We start from the raw sequence: 17,490 nt of genomic DNA, 5'->3' as shown, positions 1-17,490 counted from the left end.
CCTCTGGAGCTGGTTTGAGCTATTGCAATTTTCCACTTCTACAATTTCAGTTCACCTCAAATCAGTTTGAATCCAGCATTGGACGTATCTTTAAGAATATTTTAGCAACTTCTTCCTAGTTTTAAATGTTTTCCTGAAGATCAGCCCCTTTTTAAAAAAATCAGAAGCTCAGAAGATTTTTACAACCTAATGAGCGCTGGAATCACACCAGCTTTTTCCCCTTTTTGCTTAAAGCCTCTTTATTGGCAACAATAACTCTTGCATATTGTCCCCTCTTTCTGATTTGTTTGGATGCCTTGGACTTCTCTCTGCTGACAGCTCTGAACACATCCAAGCGTGTGTGTTTGTGCAAAGCGTCACACATTTGAATCTGGTTTGATTTTGGTGTTGGGTCTGCAGCAACATCACTATAGAGATTATAATAAATATGTTACATAATACTTTAGCAATTTACCTGCAATGAGACAAGCAGGAACACACGCATACAATGACTTGTTAATACCACTGACGCTCAAAGTTGGTGTATAAAATTTGTCAAAAGCCAGCTGGAGTTTTGAGAGAACACAGAGGATGTTGGAACTGCGGAAAGGTCCAGATATTCTCAGGTCCAGGTGAAAGCCTCACATGCAAAGCCAAAGACATTTAGTCATAGACCTGAAATACAGTAGTTTGTGGTAGGTTAAAGAGTTCTCAAACTCATCGGAGTTCAGTTTTCTTTGTCTTGCCTCCCGAGACAAAGTGAACTAGATTAGATTCAGAAAATTAAAATTTCAGTTTTATTCTGTGTTGAAAAAAAGTCAGATGTGAAAGCACCCTGAAATGGACAAAAAAGGAATGGATTGCTTTGATTTGTTTTATGCTCTGTATTGACAGATGAAAAAAAAACTCCCCACTGTGTCCTAACGTTTCATGGTGTTTTTGCCGGGTGAGTGCAGTGTTGAGGCCCAAATGAAGCTTCTAATTGATCTTTGCATACACAGCCGTGGGGTTTCCAGCTGCCTGACGATGTGCAGATCATTACAGCGACTTCATTTGTAAAGGAGTTGTGTAGTTACCAATTTAGTCTCTTTTAGATTCTTATAAGTATTACATTATGTTTAGTTTTGCTGACATTTTTAACCATCTTTTAACCAAAGCCAAACTACAAATTACTATAATTAAGTGCCATCTCTAACTAGTCAAGTTTTAGTTTGGAAGATGTATAGGCTTCCTGTGGTCTTGATGTCATTGGGGAGCCATTTAGAACCCAATAAGCAGAACTTGCAAACTAAGGATTGATTTATGCAGGACGTCTTGCGTATGAATGAAATATCCTCCCAAAAGATTTTTTCAATTAATTTGATCATTCATTTCCCCTCAGGTATGACAAATCAATCCTGCAGCTTAATTCGAATGTATAAATGTATACTGGCAAACCGATTACTCTTGGAAGTAAACATGTCATCAATAGGGGTTTCTATATATATATATATATATATATTAGTCGTTGTCCTCATTAGCATTAATTAATGTCAACAACTCCCAAATCAGATGGATTGTAGTTTTTCCAACCCCTAATCATTCAGCCTATGGTTTCCCCTGGCTTAATAATAAAAACACAAAGTATCATTACAATAAGGCCTTGCTGACCACATATCATGCTCGGCCAAGTTATAGGCAAACGCAAATCACACGCACCTGTGTCTATTCCTTTGCTACAAAGTGACCTCCTATATGGCTTTCCGAAGAAACGGTATGTTTCTTTTGGTTGCTCGAGAGCTGTAGTAATAAATTGTTTGTTGTTAGGTGTCAGGGATTTAATTGCCACTAAATTGTATGGCGGTATCAGCCACACATGCCTTGACTGAACAAGAAAAGGATGCACGCCTCACCTGAACCCACAGTAGCTCGTCCGTCCCCTCTGACCCTCTATTCAGTTTATCAACCGCTCAATGCGGCCAATGTTTGTTCCCTTATGTTAACATGTGGATGCCGACTGAAACCAAAACCAACCATGAACCGGTATCTTCATTCATTGTTCACCCGTGTGTCAGAATATGAATACAGTGCTATCCCTCATAGCATCAATATCGTTGGTTTTTGTCATGTAATGGATTTTATTTCCTACTGTTTAAAAAATTCCCCAAAAGCAACACAACTACCAAACCTGTTTACAAGAATGACTGAGTACTGCTGTCAGTCAAACAGTTGTTGAAGAAACTGCACATCAGGAAATTGAGCAGCTGCTTAAAAGGAGAGGTGTATTTCACAAGGACTAACAGCAAACCGCACACTACGGCTAATGGGTCACTAAAAGGGCACACACGTATTCACATATTTCATATAAAGCAGGATCAGATTTTTGGGGCATCCCTTGCCTTTTCAAGCCTTATTGTGTAAAATGACTATTGGCAGTTAATAATCTAAAACATACTACGCATGGTGCAAATTCCCGATGAACAAAACCAATGTTTCCTAATTTACAGAAATGCATGACTTAACCATTAAGTAGGCAAAAACACAAGATGCTCAGACTGTGTGATTAATATCAAACAAAAGTAGTCCTATCCTATAATCATCCTAAACGTGTCCATTATGTGACTAATCGTCATGGTTACGCTCTACCTCTAATCTTGAAAGCCTGAGTCTAAACACTAAGCAATAAGGCAACCTAAGACGCTGAATGCAATGTTCCGAAAGCAACACCTGAGCTCAGGGATATTATATTCACATGGGACAAACTTCTGTTCCAAACATTACAGTAACCGGTCCCTGGTATTTGTCTTCACATCTTTTTGCTAAAGAATTAATTCAAGTTTTGACCGATAACCCTGTGACGGGGAGGAATGCAGCAGACGATTCCTTCCCCTTTACAGGCGTTTGATCATATAATACACAGAGCTAAAACACATTGGTGTGTCCCACGATACGGCTTGAGCCTAGTGTCATTACCAGCAACTGAAAATGAACCATGAAGCGTTCTCCTAAGGGGTTCCTATTTAACAGAGCTTACGATTGGCTACGGTAAACTGGTGAGTAATTGTGAGGACTGATCCAGCACTTGCAGACATACAATGCAAGGGGAAATAGACAACCAATCCAAATGGAGTCTTTTTCTACATGGTTCTCCGTGCTTCAGTAGTACTACCACATTACTGTTGGAACTGCCTGTAAAATCCAGTTGTCTTTTGTATTTTTGGATGTTTTGTTTGTTTTGTGTTGCTGCAGACTGCTCAGTGTTCTCTGCAGTAATCTGGACTCCTTCCTGCTGCTGGAGAGCCAGTACTACATCTGCTCCATGCTGCTGAAGAGCCAGGGGGAAAATGTCCCGGAGCTGGACACAGATGATGGGTATGAATCAACAAACGTGTTCTTCCTCCAATCGTAATACTAAGCTAGGCTGGGCTGTGCTCCTGAAACATCATGAGCTTGATATTGATCTTCTCATTGAACTAGAACAAGAAAATGAAAGGGTATTCTCTTCAAGGATTCCTTTAGTAGGCCTTCTGTGTTTGGAAATGGCCCTGATAGCCTTTCTTAGAAAGTTAACTTTTACTCGTGATTTTACAGAAGGACGTTTTTGCAAAAATTTGGATATTTCAATAGTCTCCACATTGAGTAAACTCAAGTTGCACACATTCACTTTCTCTCTTCTTCAGTAAAAGCTTTTTGCTCCCCTGTGCATCCTCCTGGTGTGATGGAGCACTTTCAAATTTAATCATTGCTCGGGATGATAAATTGTTTGTTTGTTGGCCTTGTCACAAATAAAATGAAATAAATCTGAAAGACAGTGAAAATGCCTCTTGTGAAAGAGGGTGTTCAAGAGCCCCTCTCGCTTGGTAATGGCTGGCAGAACTTTGACTATTGGTTATGAATGGAAATGGCCCTGAAATGCCAACTCACAGTGCACGTCTTGAGTCCTGGCTCAATTCTTTGGAGAATGATGACTTGTTAATTTATTCTCCCATCTCCCTTCTGTGCCCTCTCTTCCTCTCATGCTGCCATTATCACCACAGACCTCATCTTCTGTTCCTCCTCTTCACTCCTGTTCAATTGTTTCTTTATTTTTTCATATTTTCCTACATTTCGTTGTCACTATTATGCCCTTCGGCATTTTTCTGCTTTGACCTTTTAACTATCATCACTATCAACATCAAAACAACTAAGCAATCTTCAGATTTATCTGACCCGAGCCGTTTGAACTTGGAGTGATGTGACTTTTTTTATTCACAAATAATGTATGCAAATTACATTTTGTGGCAAACAGGCGAGTGGAAAGAGAACTGTGTAAGGAAATATTCTCCTTTTATTATTAAATGCAAGTCCAAATTGCTTCATTGCTCTAAGATCTATCCACCAAGACACCCTTCGACCCTAAAGTGCCTTGGTAATTCGGATAGGCTATGATCTTCTCTAAAATTCTAAGCAATAAAACCTTCCCTCTTTTCTACCTTTCTTGCAGTAATAATACTGCCATTCAGATTCTTCAAACTCTCAAGTCTTTTAGAAGAAGTTATGCGGTTCAATCATTTGGGGTGTTAACTGGATGGTCAATCGATTAGCATGACCTTGTGTACCGAAAATATTTGAATGAAAAATAACATGGGCACGTATTATATTCTACAACAGGTCTATTGTTCTTTATTATTAAAAGGTCACAACATAGCACACAAATCTCAATGCATGAACATTTTGATAACTAACAACCTCGGGATTTAATGTTTCTTGTCTGCTTCTGTTTCTTATGCACCATCTCTTAAACTTTTTGTCTAATCCCCTTTATACAAAACATCCTCAGAGAGTTCATCATAGACAACCTATCAGTGGAGAGGAATCATGTGCTGGTTCGGGTTAGTGTGGTCGGAGGACCGTCTGAGAGAAAGCTTCCTCCTCGAGCACTACAAGAGGTCAGTTATGTTTTGCTTTTGTTACCCGTTTTTGAATTTCAACATCTATGGTTCCTCTGGAATTGGATTTCCGGTTTTTAGAAGCTAAAAATGTGTTGTTGTTTTTTTTTTTTTACACACAAGAGGTGTGCCTGGTTAACAGTCTGAATTAAGGCGGTTAGGTTTGGTAACAAAACTACTGGGTTCGGGTTTGGCTAAAAATAATTATACTTTGAACGTCAAGTACAGAACACATCTTAATCTGACATGTGGCCAGTAAAAATCAACTTTTTTTACTTTCCAAAGTGGCTTTCTTTCTCTTAAACGGCTACAGCCGTGTCACTCCGTCCCACTTTTGTTCAGACATCCACATGGACTGATTGATATAATATTAAACTGGCCATAAATAATTCCTATGCTGTCATCTTCATACAAATGTCTTACAGGGTGATATAATGAATTGGTGACATTTTGCTAAGACATGGATGTAAGAAAATGAGTTATTCAACCGTGTTGCATGTTTTTATAAAAAAACTGCTTGGTACTCACAAAAGGTGTATTTAACAGGACATTATGACCAAAAATGTCACACTGTGGCCTGCACATGTGGGGCGCCATTTGTAAAATGTGGCATGTTCTAAAATCTTGCGCAGTTTTGTTATATTTAGCATTATATGAAAAAAGCATGACAAGATTCATGTCACTTTTTCAAACATTTAAGAGAAATTCATGTAAATTCATGCAACTTCCAAGGATAATGTTTGGCAGTAACACAACGTTTCTTATATGTGCACGGCTGTAAGTTCCACTGCACATTTTACTTCCTCCTTAGATTCATGTAGTTTATGAAAAACACACTTTAACCATAATGGGATCCAAATATACATGACATATTATTGAAGATGAACTAACAAAATGAACTAACAAAATATTATATACAGCAGCAGAGTTCCAAAAAATTGGATGAACAGAACTGCTTTATAAACCCTGGTGACATTTAGAGCACACATTTTGGAAAGTAACATGTTGAGCTATGACTCAGTAGGTACAGTACAGTTAAAAACAAATGACAAGCAGTCGTGCATTTACGAAAAAGCCTAAATGTTAGATTAAATGATAATGGGTTACAAAGAAAAGATGGAAAAATAAAGAATAGATGGTAACCAAGCACATTTGATAACGTCTGCCAACTCTGCGCAAAAGTATTATTCCTTAATGCATTAATCTATTAGTAAGTGATTCACTGTCTTTCCCTGATCATAGCTTGAAATGTTTTGAAATTAGAAACTAATATTAACACATCAATATCCCAGCAAACCGAATTAGTCAAAGCATTTATGAAGTGGTGCAGAAACGGATCTAAGACTAACTATTCAAATATGATTAATCTTGCAGGTTATTTGTATTTTGCATAATAATGCATTGCATTAGAGGGTACTGATGTGGCCAAACACATGTCTTTATTTGCACATTCCAGGGAGAAGATCCTTACCCCTGGCCTATGTTTTCAAAGTATCCTCTACCCCACTGCTACACTTTGAACCCAACAAAGAACCATCAGAACCCCCTGGGTAAGAGTGACATTGATGTGTTTCGATGGTAGAGGTGCATTATTAGGATTTGTATAGCTATAATTAGGTTTTTCTCTCTCATACAGACTCACTACAGATCAGTACGTTCCCACCATTATCTAAAGACTTAAAGTATGAGGAGAACTGGATGGAGATCTGCCGCAGACAGTACTCTAAAGCCATGACCTCCAAACCCAACATCCTAACTGGAAAGGGTACGTTTGGAAGTTCTACCTTTTCAGTAGCACAATGATAACATAGCGTCTATCTTTCATTATATCTCAGACACTACCGCGATTTTCATAAATAACCTGTCAGGTGACTACGACATGTAACACTTAACAGTGTTGAAAAGAAAATTGAAAAACATATAAAAGTTTCAGTTTCAAATGAAGGAGAGTTAAACCAGAGTATTTAATTTCTTTATTTTTGTATTTGCACAAGTTTACCCTGATTTGAAACCACTTCATCAGTTAACAGCTAGCACGCTAATAACTCATCACAAACATGGATGATTTGTACTGCAAGACAAAACTTTTATCATCTTCCTGTAGTGTGAGTCACACCACTCCCTTACTCATATATTTCAATGATCTCTTGCCCACACACAATCCATTGTTTAAACTGGCCAGGGAGATAAACAGCTCCCCCTTGTAAATCAGTGGAAATGCCTTAAAGTGAAAGAGAGAATCACTGATCATCTCAGTGTGATTCCGGTACAACTTAAGCTGCCATCGCCACAATGGCAAACCCTGTATTGTTGAGATTTCTTCTACGGACAGCTTACTCGCCAGTGACGTGAGGTTGGTGACTGGGGAGCAGTGAGGTGTGGTTGGTGACTGGGGAGCAGTGAGGTGTGGTTGGTGACTGGGGAGCAGTGACGTGAGGTTGGTGACTGGGGAGCAGTGACGTGTGGTTGGTGACTGGGGAGCAGTGAGGTGTGGTTGGTGACTGGGGAGCAGTGACGTGAGGTTGGTGACTGGGGAGCAGTGACGTGAGGTTGGTGACTGGGGAGCAGTGACGTGAGGTTGGTGACTGGGGAGCAGTGACGTGTGGTTGGTGACTGGGGAGCAGTGACGTGTGGTTGGTGACTGGGGAGCAGTGACGTGAGGTTGGTGACTGGGGAGCAGTGACGTGTGGTTGGTGACTGGGGAGCAGTGACGTGTGGTTGGTGACTGGGGAGCAGTGACGTGTGGTTGGTGACTGGGGAGCAGTGACGTGTGGTTGGTGATTCACAGATATATTAATTCAACAAATTCATAAAAGAATAAATTCACAATTCAACTGGCTGCTTGCACATTGACTGCTAGTTATTTTCCACATACCCTATTTATAATACGGGTAGATGAAATCAAGCGTTCTGATTGGTTGAGGGTGACTACACAGGGTGTACTGAACTGAGCCATAATGTAATGTTACATGTTTACATTGACCTGAGCGTTACATATCGGTGGGGTGATCAAAATAACTGTTAGATTTTGGGCGACCGCTGGTTGACATTTCAGTTTTTAGCTCGGTGGCGATCACCTAAAAAGGTGCCCTAAAATGCGAGCTTTCACAACCCATTTAGGGCACCTTTTAGCCAAAGAGGACAATTCAGGTGCAGGTCATGAGTGATGTGAATGAATGAGACGCACAAATTAATGTCTATCTCCTTGCCAATCGTCAAACAAATTCTGGTGCTTGCCTAACAAACGGTCCCAATGTTGTTTGTCTGTTGCATAGCAACATCCAAGTACGGGGATTTTCTGTAGGCTGCTGGAATGCGATACACAACGTTTGGTATCTACAAGTCGTGTTGTGCTGAAAGGCAGCTATTTACTTATGTTACGGACAACGGTATTATAAAAGCAATGAGGTTTGCCAAAAACACACTTAAAAAGTATTAGCGATAATGTACAGCCTCTCGTTTATTGCTTAAATCTTTTTTTTTATATTTTTTAAATAATATTAAAAACAGGACTGGTCTTGAATTTTTTTCGTGTACAGCAGTGTATGTATGCTCTTAAATTTACTTGTAAATTAGTCCATTCGCCTCTCATTCTGGACAAACATCTCTGACTTTCGTGTAAAATTCCTCTTTATCTTTTAGTTTCAACAGTCTCTGTCTCATTAGACATTATTGCTCAGGGTGAAAGTCGTCTTTGGTCGGTTCGATTCAGACTGTAGTGTAACTGACTATTGTTCACATGTTCTGTGAGCGGGGTTGCACTTTACGGAGTTTTGGAAGTTCAGTGAAGGGCTCACAATGTTTTATGTCACTCGTCCTAGTGCCACCTATGGGGATGTGTTGTGGTGATGTTTTGGGGTGGGTTAAGTGATCTTGTTGTTTTGGGAGAGCGGTTTTTGGTTTCTTTGGTGTAGGTTACGGCCGACAGTAGCCTGTTTCCAGCGGTGAAAAGCAGGAAGGGAGGCGCATAGTCCAGCTGCCTCCCTTACTGCATATTCACTGCAGCGTTGTGTCAGATTAGCCAGATTAACATACGTGAAATACAGGACCCAGGCTATGGGATGTGAGGACATGTAATAAAAAGATTACATTGGTAACATATAGTTACATTATCTGCACATGCTCAAATTGAGCAAAAACATTAGCTCACTGACATTGATGGTCACCACAAAAACGGCACTGATGCCTACTTTTTTTTTTTTTTTTACAAAGTAATTGCCTGTGATTCAAGGAAAAATGAAATACATTCAAAGTGAAGGAGGGTGACAATCTGTTAATTAATGTATGCACTGCATCGTGATTACTCCCTTTCATCAGCAGAGTGTTGAATTCGGCACTGTAAAAGCGCTCTCTGCGCTTCAGCGCTCATTTCAAGACTTTTCACTGGAAGACCATCATCAGGATTTATTATCTTTTAATCTTCCCTCTGCTGCAGAAGTGCGGTTTTATTTGGCACACCATGGACCATGCAAAACCTGGCATTCAACTTTTCACTAAACAATAAATTAAATAAATTGTGGCATTTATATCTATTCAGATCTAAATGAAGCAACTTCCTGGACAATTTACTTGCCTGGAGAGAAAATTACTCGTGTCTAGCTCTGCATACAAAGACACTGATTATCACTTGTCTTGAAAGGTTTCCACACAACTCTAAGACAAAACTAAATAAATATATCTTTTCATAAAAGCACCCATGATTAGAACTGCTCACTATCTTGTCTGCGAACTGATTTCACAATTGGTTTGTGTCAAAGAGATGCCTTCACTTGTGCTCAGTCATTGGATTGCATTGTGATGCTTGTTTTCTTATCTCAACTGCTGTTAATGCAGATTTCATTGTCGTATGTATAAGCAGTTGCATGAACATAATTTTATTTTATGTTGACGTATAATCTAAAAGAGGCAAGAGAAGAGCTTGAGCTAACACAAAGCAGCATTAATGTAAACCTTTTTTTCCAACATTTAGCCCATTCAATGATCTCAGTGTTATGACACTAAAAGCTATGTTGTCATCGCATACGGAAGAGTGCACATTTATATCGTAAAGTGGTGCTATTATTAAACCACGATCTTCTCTGTTAGACTTCTATCTGTAAAGAATTAATCCTGCTTCATTTCTGAAGCGGGACATGAAGTGATGTTATGGGGCCTTTTTGGCCTTTCTTGTATGACAATGAGTCAGTGATTGCTACATTGAGCCTGCTCACGTGAATGTGTTCACACAAAATGTGGTTCTTCAGACCACCAACTTACTCACTTTGAAATAAGGTTGCTGACTGTCGTAGTTTATATGACAGGATATTTTTTTAATTTAAATTGTATTTTCTGTGAACTTAAACAAAAGGTATACTATTACATCCTAAGTGTTTTTTCTCCCTTCAGTGCTGGCTGACCTTCTGGAGAAGGTTGTGGCCCATCTATCCAACTCTTCCACTGAGTGCTTCTTCCCTCCAGCTCAGTACAAAGGTCAGTTAAGAAGAGCAATACTTTGAGAACTTAAGATAAACAAAGGCTACTCTGCGGAGTAGTGAAGTAATCCTTGTACGTGGGAAATTTTCTCCTCTGTCCTGGTTGTTACTTCCTTTTTGGAGTATGAAAATGACAATTATCCTATTAGTAACATTTTATATCATGGCGACTTCCAAAATGTATGAAGAATACATTGCTTCAATCTGATCTACTTATGTCTAAATCTAGTTATAAAGCATATCATTATTTTTCTTCTACTTATAACAACAATCATTACAACCACATTTTATCATCATCTACGAGGTCATAAATCATAATATTGTATATCTCATTGGCATTTCTGTTTGCTACATATTGTGTATTGAAATTCCTATACTTGTATTACATCATAATCTAAGTAAAATAAAAGCATGTTTATAAATTAGTATTAGTATATTTTCATTTCTTAGTGTGTATCTTTGCACCCAGATTTTTTAAATCGCTAGTTTCTAAAAATTTCGGAAAGACACCAATGTAGGGATGTTTTTAGTCGCTGATACAATCGGTGGATGTTGAAGGTCTGAATATTGTTGACACACCTCTTAAATGTTATGTGGGAGTCAGGGTCGGTCCCTGTGGGCTGGCATACGGGCTATGCAAGTGGAGAAATTCCTCCAAATATTCAGAGCAGTTTTTTAACCCAAGGTTGCAATGTGTTATGTTTCCCATATCAAACGCGTAAATGATATCAGTAGGTTGGCTTGTTTTGTAGCCATGGGGCTCAACAGCTTGATCAGAGTGATGGCAGCTAGAAAAAAGCTGCTAATTAGCGTATACCCAGAAAACTCTGCATACTGAAGTACTAATTGCATATCTCTGTCTCATTTTACATGTTTTGCAAGATAGTTAGAAACAGACAATAATAGCATGCCCCTCACCGACAAAACTTTTTTCTTTTTTTTTTGCTGCAAAGTATATGAACAGAAAGTAGTGACCTGCTTGTATTACTTCTCACAGGCAGCAACAAACACCAGTAGCAAGTGTTCCTGAATAAATTGAATTAGTCCTTGTTAAACAAGTTTTAACGAAACTACCTGCTGTATTTGTAAATAATCATACATTTCTAAAGGACTTCGTCATTAGAAATAATAAGCATAACATTTAGAATTTATTCAACAGTGCTTTATGCCCCGGCTAAAATAATGTATTGATCTCTGTGCAATCATCTGGAACTGATTCATAATATAACCATTAATTATGATAATGAGACTTCTTAAACGCTGGAATGGATTAACCCAAGTGCAGAGATCACCAAGAAGTCAGTACAATTTCAATGCATATTTTAAAGATTTTGGAGATGATTGTCGATAAAATAAGCAAATAATATGGTGAGCGGCTTCTCCCTGACTCGGACCCTCAGTAATGAAAAGAGGCATTTATATATCATCCCCATAATGAGGGAAAGAGCCCTCACATGGACTGTGTATAAGTGCACGTCATCATTGTAATGATGCCCATTGGTTTGTTGTTGTATGTTTTGAAGCCACGAGTTAGGCAATTTTGGATTACTGCTCCCGCCACGTGTTTTGTTTGGAACAAGCAGATGGAAGTTTCCAGGTTTAGAATGTGGAGGAGCGAAGTGGAGAAGCTGTAAATTGCTCTGGTAGCCGCAGCGATCGGTCAATCACGCTTTAAAGCATACTCTTTTTGACACTAACTGAGAGCATCATTTTCTAAATGAACATAATGCTGCAATGAAGAGAACTAGCAATTAAGAAGATAAACTTGTGTTCACAATGTTTACTGGGGATAAACTGACTAAGTCGCTTTGGTTATACAAGCACCAGATGGTTTGTAGCTACGTATCAGGTACCCCATTTTCCTCTAGTATTCCCCACCTGACTCCCTGGGGGGGGGGGGGAAGGTCATAAGCATTAAAAATGTTCACAAAAACACATGTGTACTGGAAAAGAAACTCCCACTGCCCTTCCAACAGCTCTGCCAGGGCCCACAGCTGGTCCACAGCCAGGACGCCTCCGCATTGCTCCTCTTGGAGGTGACTTTTGACTATCGGTCAACAAGCTAAAATAAACGCAGGTTCTCAGTTCATTTTCTTTCTCTTATGTATCTTGAGATACATAACGTTAAGTAAACCAGCTAGTTGCAGTTAACTGCTACGTTTTGTGGCACAAGGCATAAGAATAGTTGTTGCAGGTTTTTTAGATAGTATGTGTGCGTTCATTCAGATAAATGTCCCTGAGCTACGGAAGATCAGATGATATGTGAAAATAATAGAATTAGTCAGCCAATGATTTGTGAAAGACTTTCTGAAATAGTCTAAATTGAATTATATTTAAATGTAAATCAAAGATCTTTGTCCTTATGTTCTTTGCATGTTCTGCTCATCTAATCTACACACAACACAAGGAAGTCAAATTTGGGGCAATTTGGACTCAGGCAGGGCTTCAGGGTCTCCAGCACGTCATTTACTACAGATTGCTTCGTCTGCTACATGCTGCAAAGTCTGCTAAAATTGAATGCTGGATAACTTTACATCTTTCCTTGAGCCAACGAACATGAGAACGTTTTGGCCCATTCATTTATTTTACTACATTGCGGTCTCCAACATAACCTGGCTCTCAGCTATATTCAAATTTGCATGCCACTCAATTAATATTGTATGCTGCCAACTATTAAGTATGACTTCAGTATCCATTACGAACAAACTCAGTCAATTGATAATCTTACTAATAAATACACTTTAGCACAATAACAGCAGCGATTGTGGGTTTCAGGAATTTACCAACTCGGGCATGTCATCCTCATTGAGTGCTGATGCTCATACCACTGCTCCAGGAAGCTTGAAATACTATCACTACAACTCAAACTGCGTTTTTTTCCGCTTGATTTGACAAGTGAAGCGCTGAATGGCCAAACGGGCACTACTAGTCATTTTACTAGGACGGAGCATTTAAATATTTGATTTTGATTTGATTCAAATGCCACCCCACAGTGTATTTCGTGTCTTTTATCAGTATCCGCACAGAGGAATGTCTCCTCTGAGAAGTGTTTATTTAAAAATATATAAATTACACACATCCACATTATGATGTTCATTTTTTTAAATAGCATTCACATTTAATTGACTAAATAGACTTTGGCTTAGATTGACACGAACTTGTTATGACACTGGCTGCAATGTAATCGTATTGGGTAATTTCCCAATCCCAATATACATCCACTAGAATAGTTTTTTTCTTTCTTTCACTGACTGCCTCAGACTATTGAGAAAAGGATGGAAAAGACCCTACAGAGGAATAAAATATCAACTTTCACTTGATCCAATTGGTTTGTTATCGTGTCTGACCAAGTCTCACTAGAGGGGAATGTTTGTTTGTCAAAACTGTTTCCATGAATTAACACGACTGGACTCTTTAACAGACCAAACTCTTTCTGGCGCTTAACATGTCTTGGCAACAAGATACAAGTCACAAACCAAACCTACCGGATAAAATCAGAGTCTGTCTGTACGTTTAAGAATAGCCCAAAAAATTGCAACGGATTTAAAAAGTACCATATTCTCCAGTATCTGACCAACAATCCATTATGACATTGTCATTGTAGCTTACCTCTCTGCATCTCTTTATTGCTTTGAAGTGAAGGTTCTTATGTACTTTGCATACAAACGCGCTGTTATCCCATTTCTGCCCTCCAATATTCCTACCACCTTAAAGTGTTTGAGGAGCCGTGTGCGCCTGCAGGTGTACGGTGGTTTGCGCGTGTTTGATTGACGTTGACTTCAGTCTCAGCCACTCTCGTATCTCCTCACCCTCCATATGCCGACTGCTGAAGGCAGCTGTCAAGCAATCTCATTATTTTAGCTGTTGAAACTGGATGGCAAGAAACAAAGAGAGGGCAGGGTTAGCCTTAAACCTTTTTTTCTGACTAACATCTTAACATCTCAGATCGATGTTTACACTTTTTTGAACCCTCATTTAAATAGATTGCTTACTACATTCTGCTTTTGGTTACATTACATTATTTTCTTTTAGCCGAGAGCAAAAAAATACCTATTGGCGAGGATGAATCTTTTACCCATCTGAATTATAACGCACACTCTTTTAATAACATTCACAAAGTTTAGCATATGTTGTTGTGAGTGGACAGCATGCACGTAGTTCCAGTTGTCCTGCAGGGTCAGCAGTGTCCTGCAGATGTGAAACGGTTAATCTGTGCAAACTAAAAGGCCAGCATTCCACTCTGATGGTTTCTCCCTTCATGTTCAGCATTCCTGGAAGCGTTTTTATAACCCAAATAATCTAGTTATTATACATTGTAAAACATATGGCACCAGACTAAGTTTAGACAATACAATGCATCTTTGGCTTGTGACTTCTTGTAAAATATCTTATAGTTGCTCCTCTTATTGACTTTTTTCTGAAGTTTTCCATCCTAACCCACACCAGGAGATGATGGTTGCGTAGTGGTCATGGACCAGCAGATACTGATCACCTTTAGCGCTTCTCCTTCATGTTTGCCTAGAAAAGGACTTTGACACCTCATTCTTGATTTAGGAAACGGCTGACTCAAAATTCACTTCCTAGTACATTTTGTGTATTTATCTTATATTGTTATGACTACAATTCAGGTACCATCTTGCAACTTTTGTAACAAAAGTTTAAATCGTTGTGATTGTAGCTATCACAAACTCTAAAGTAGACTCCAGTGGCACAACGCTGAAAGGCCATGAGCGGATGTGCGAGGGAGGGAATGAACACAATGAGACGGCATTCATCTTCATCAGATAGTAATTGCCATCAGCAAGAGGTTTATAGAGATGTTAATATGTGATGAGAGGTGTGCGAAAATCTGGACTAGTTGTCATGGCACTATTTCATGCCTCTGTTAGAAGCTATTTTCTATAAATGAATGCACGAATTGATTGCCTGTTATTCTTCCATATTGCTCTGCTCTGTTTTTTCAACGGAATTATCACTTTGATATGTAGATTACATGCACCGTATTACTACTTACCTCACATTTCTGTACCATGTGTCTGTAAATTGGATTTGAGGTTTTCTGTGCCACTTAATTTGTGGTTGATTTTGGTTGAGTTTTTGATAATTAATAGAAAAAGTATTATACATACAGCCTGTCTGAAGCAGGGGATCCATTATCAACAATGTAATATTATTTTTCCCCAAAGCTGTGGAAACATCTTCCAAAACAAAATATCAGTGCTCCCATAGTTATTGCTTTATTCATAGCTCTCCCCGCAATTAAAACCGTAACTCCAAAAACTAATATATTTTTATGATTCTGCACACTTAATGGGGCTAACAAAGAGCCCATGAGAGCAGCTGGTAAGACTGATAGCTCGGCAGTCTGTACAAAGCCGAGGCATGTGGATCTAAAGCTGTCCTCCTGCAATCTTTTCAGCTGCAGCAGATTCCTGCTCCACAGATAAAGTCCGGAGATGAAAGGCCTTCTCAAAGGGGCCAACATTTCACGCTGCGTTTTCTTCAAAAAGTACACCACACAAACTATGAGTTAGGACTCCACCGCTTCAAACCCTCAAAATGCAGTTGTGAAATTACCTGTGGCTGACTGATAGTAAAATGACCCGAGTCAACTTGATGCCATGCTATCTCACAAACATCACAATTGAATGGCAAAGAATCTGTCAAACTGCCAACTATGAAATGAAACACACACACACACACACAGCATCACACACGTAGTGCGAGACATGTGTTCCTATGTTTATTGTTTCTCTGCAGTGGGAACAGTTAGTGATGTCTAGGGAGTGACGTTCCGCCAAAAAAATGAAGCCATATTCTCTGGGTATTCCCTTGCTTGGTAACAAACACATCTGCCTTTTAATTTCCTTGTTTTACAGCAGAGGAGAAGAGTCTAACGAGTGTTGTGTTATCATCTGTGGAGCAGCTGGGAATCAACACCTGTATCAGGTATGTACACATTTACTATATATTCCCTAAATTCAGACTCAATATTAAAACTAACTCTAAAACTTCCACTACAGTTTACTTCAATCCTTAATTTACAAGTGGCCATTTCAGTCTGACATCAAAGCTCACAGTGAGAGCCTATTCCCCAATGCGGCACATAAGATAAAGTCCACTACCCACTCCATCTTAACTAAACTGCATTCTCAATTATGTTTGAGGAGAATGTATTCCATCTTGGATTAACTTTGTGCTTAACCTTGTAGAATGAGATATTAAGTTTGATAATGAATGAAAATCATGGGGGGACAAACCTCTGTCTGGGTGGGCATCTTGTGTTAAACACCTATTCACCACGGCCTTCGTCCTACCTGGACTATGTGATTTGAAAATGTTTAACTTCAGAATAATGGTAAGCAGGGAGGAAATATGTAAATTAAAACAGCTTCCTTCAATGGGACTGTAAGTGTGTTGATGATCGTTTATGGATCTGGCCCCAGGTTTTGGTTTCAATCCCTCAGTCACAGAGGAACGTGGTTGCTTCTTTTTTAGGAATGAAAAGGTCAACATTGAAGAAAAAATAGATATATTATCTAGACAGACGGGATTGAAATGAAGCGCAACAAGAAGGGATGTAGCGGTTGTCCTGGTTCAGTAGCCCCCTGCAGGCTGTGTAAAGGCCACAGGGGGCTACTGAGTGCTGCTGTGTACAGAGAAATAATAAGATTCCCCTCAACCATTTCCAGCAGAGCATTAGACCAACACCTGTGGAAGGTGTGGAAGGGTTCTCCTGCTGTTATGTTTTCACTTGAATGTTTCAGCCACTGTCCACTATCTAGTCTGCTCTTTATTTAGCCATTAGTCGACCCTCTGGCTTGAGTTACTGCTCTCACACTGCTCTTTTTTCCTTAAAGAACACTCTACTGAAACATTACAAAACATGTTTTTTGTAAAATCCCCAAGGAGCTTTCTAGATAAGTTAGAAGATGTCTTATGTTTGCATTCTCTAAACTGACAGAACAATATTTAAAACAGACCACTTTGATTGTGGAAAAGTACTTCTGTGTCTTTGCCTGAAGTCTCACCATTTTTTTGTCTCTTTGTTAATATATCTCCCATTATGTTGTGTGACATTAATTGGAGAACAAAAGGTATTCATAGAAAATACAAGACAGTGTTTTGGTTTG

At 39.1% G+C, this 17,490-nt stretch overlaps 1 protein-coding gene across 1 annotated transcript in view; it reads left to right on the top strand.

The window, feature by feature from the left end:
• The window catches only part of tbc1d32 (TBC1 domain family, member 32), a 61,364-nt gene that overhangs the window by 21,505 nt on the left and 22,369 nt on the right, over positions 1-17,490 (top strand). The window contains exons 24-29 of the mRNA XM_037449729.2: positions 3,208-3,330; positions 4,778-4,886; positions 6,343-6,436; positions 6,523-6,651; positions 10,272-10,355; positions 16,237-16,306. Of these exons, the coding sequence (XP_037305626.2) occupies positions 3,208-3,330; positions 4,778-4,886; positions 6,343-6,436; positions 6,523-6,651; positions 10,272-10,355; positions 16,237-16,306 (609 nt within the window). The remainder of the gene's footprint in view (positions 1-3,207; positions 3,331-4,777; positions 4,887-6,342; positions 6,437-6,522; positions 6,652-10,271; positions 10,356-16,236; positions 16,307-17,490) is intronic.

Source organism: Pungitius pungitius, chromosome 20, assembly GCF_949316345.1.
Source record: "Pungitius pungitius chromosome 20, fPunPun2.1, whole genome shotgun sequence".
Classification (NCBI taxonomy): domain Eukaryota; kingdom Metazoa; phylum Chordata; class Actinopteri; order Perciformes; family Gasterosteidae; genus Pungitius; species Pungitius pungitius.
This window is presented reverse-complemented; position numbering and strand designations above follow the sequence as displayed.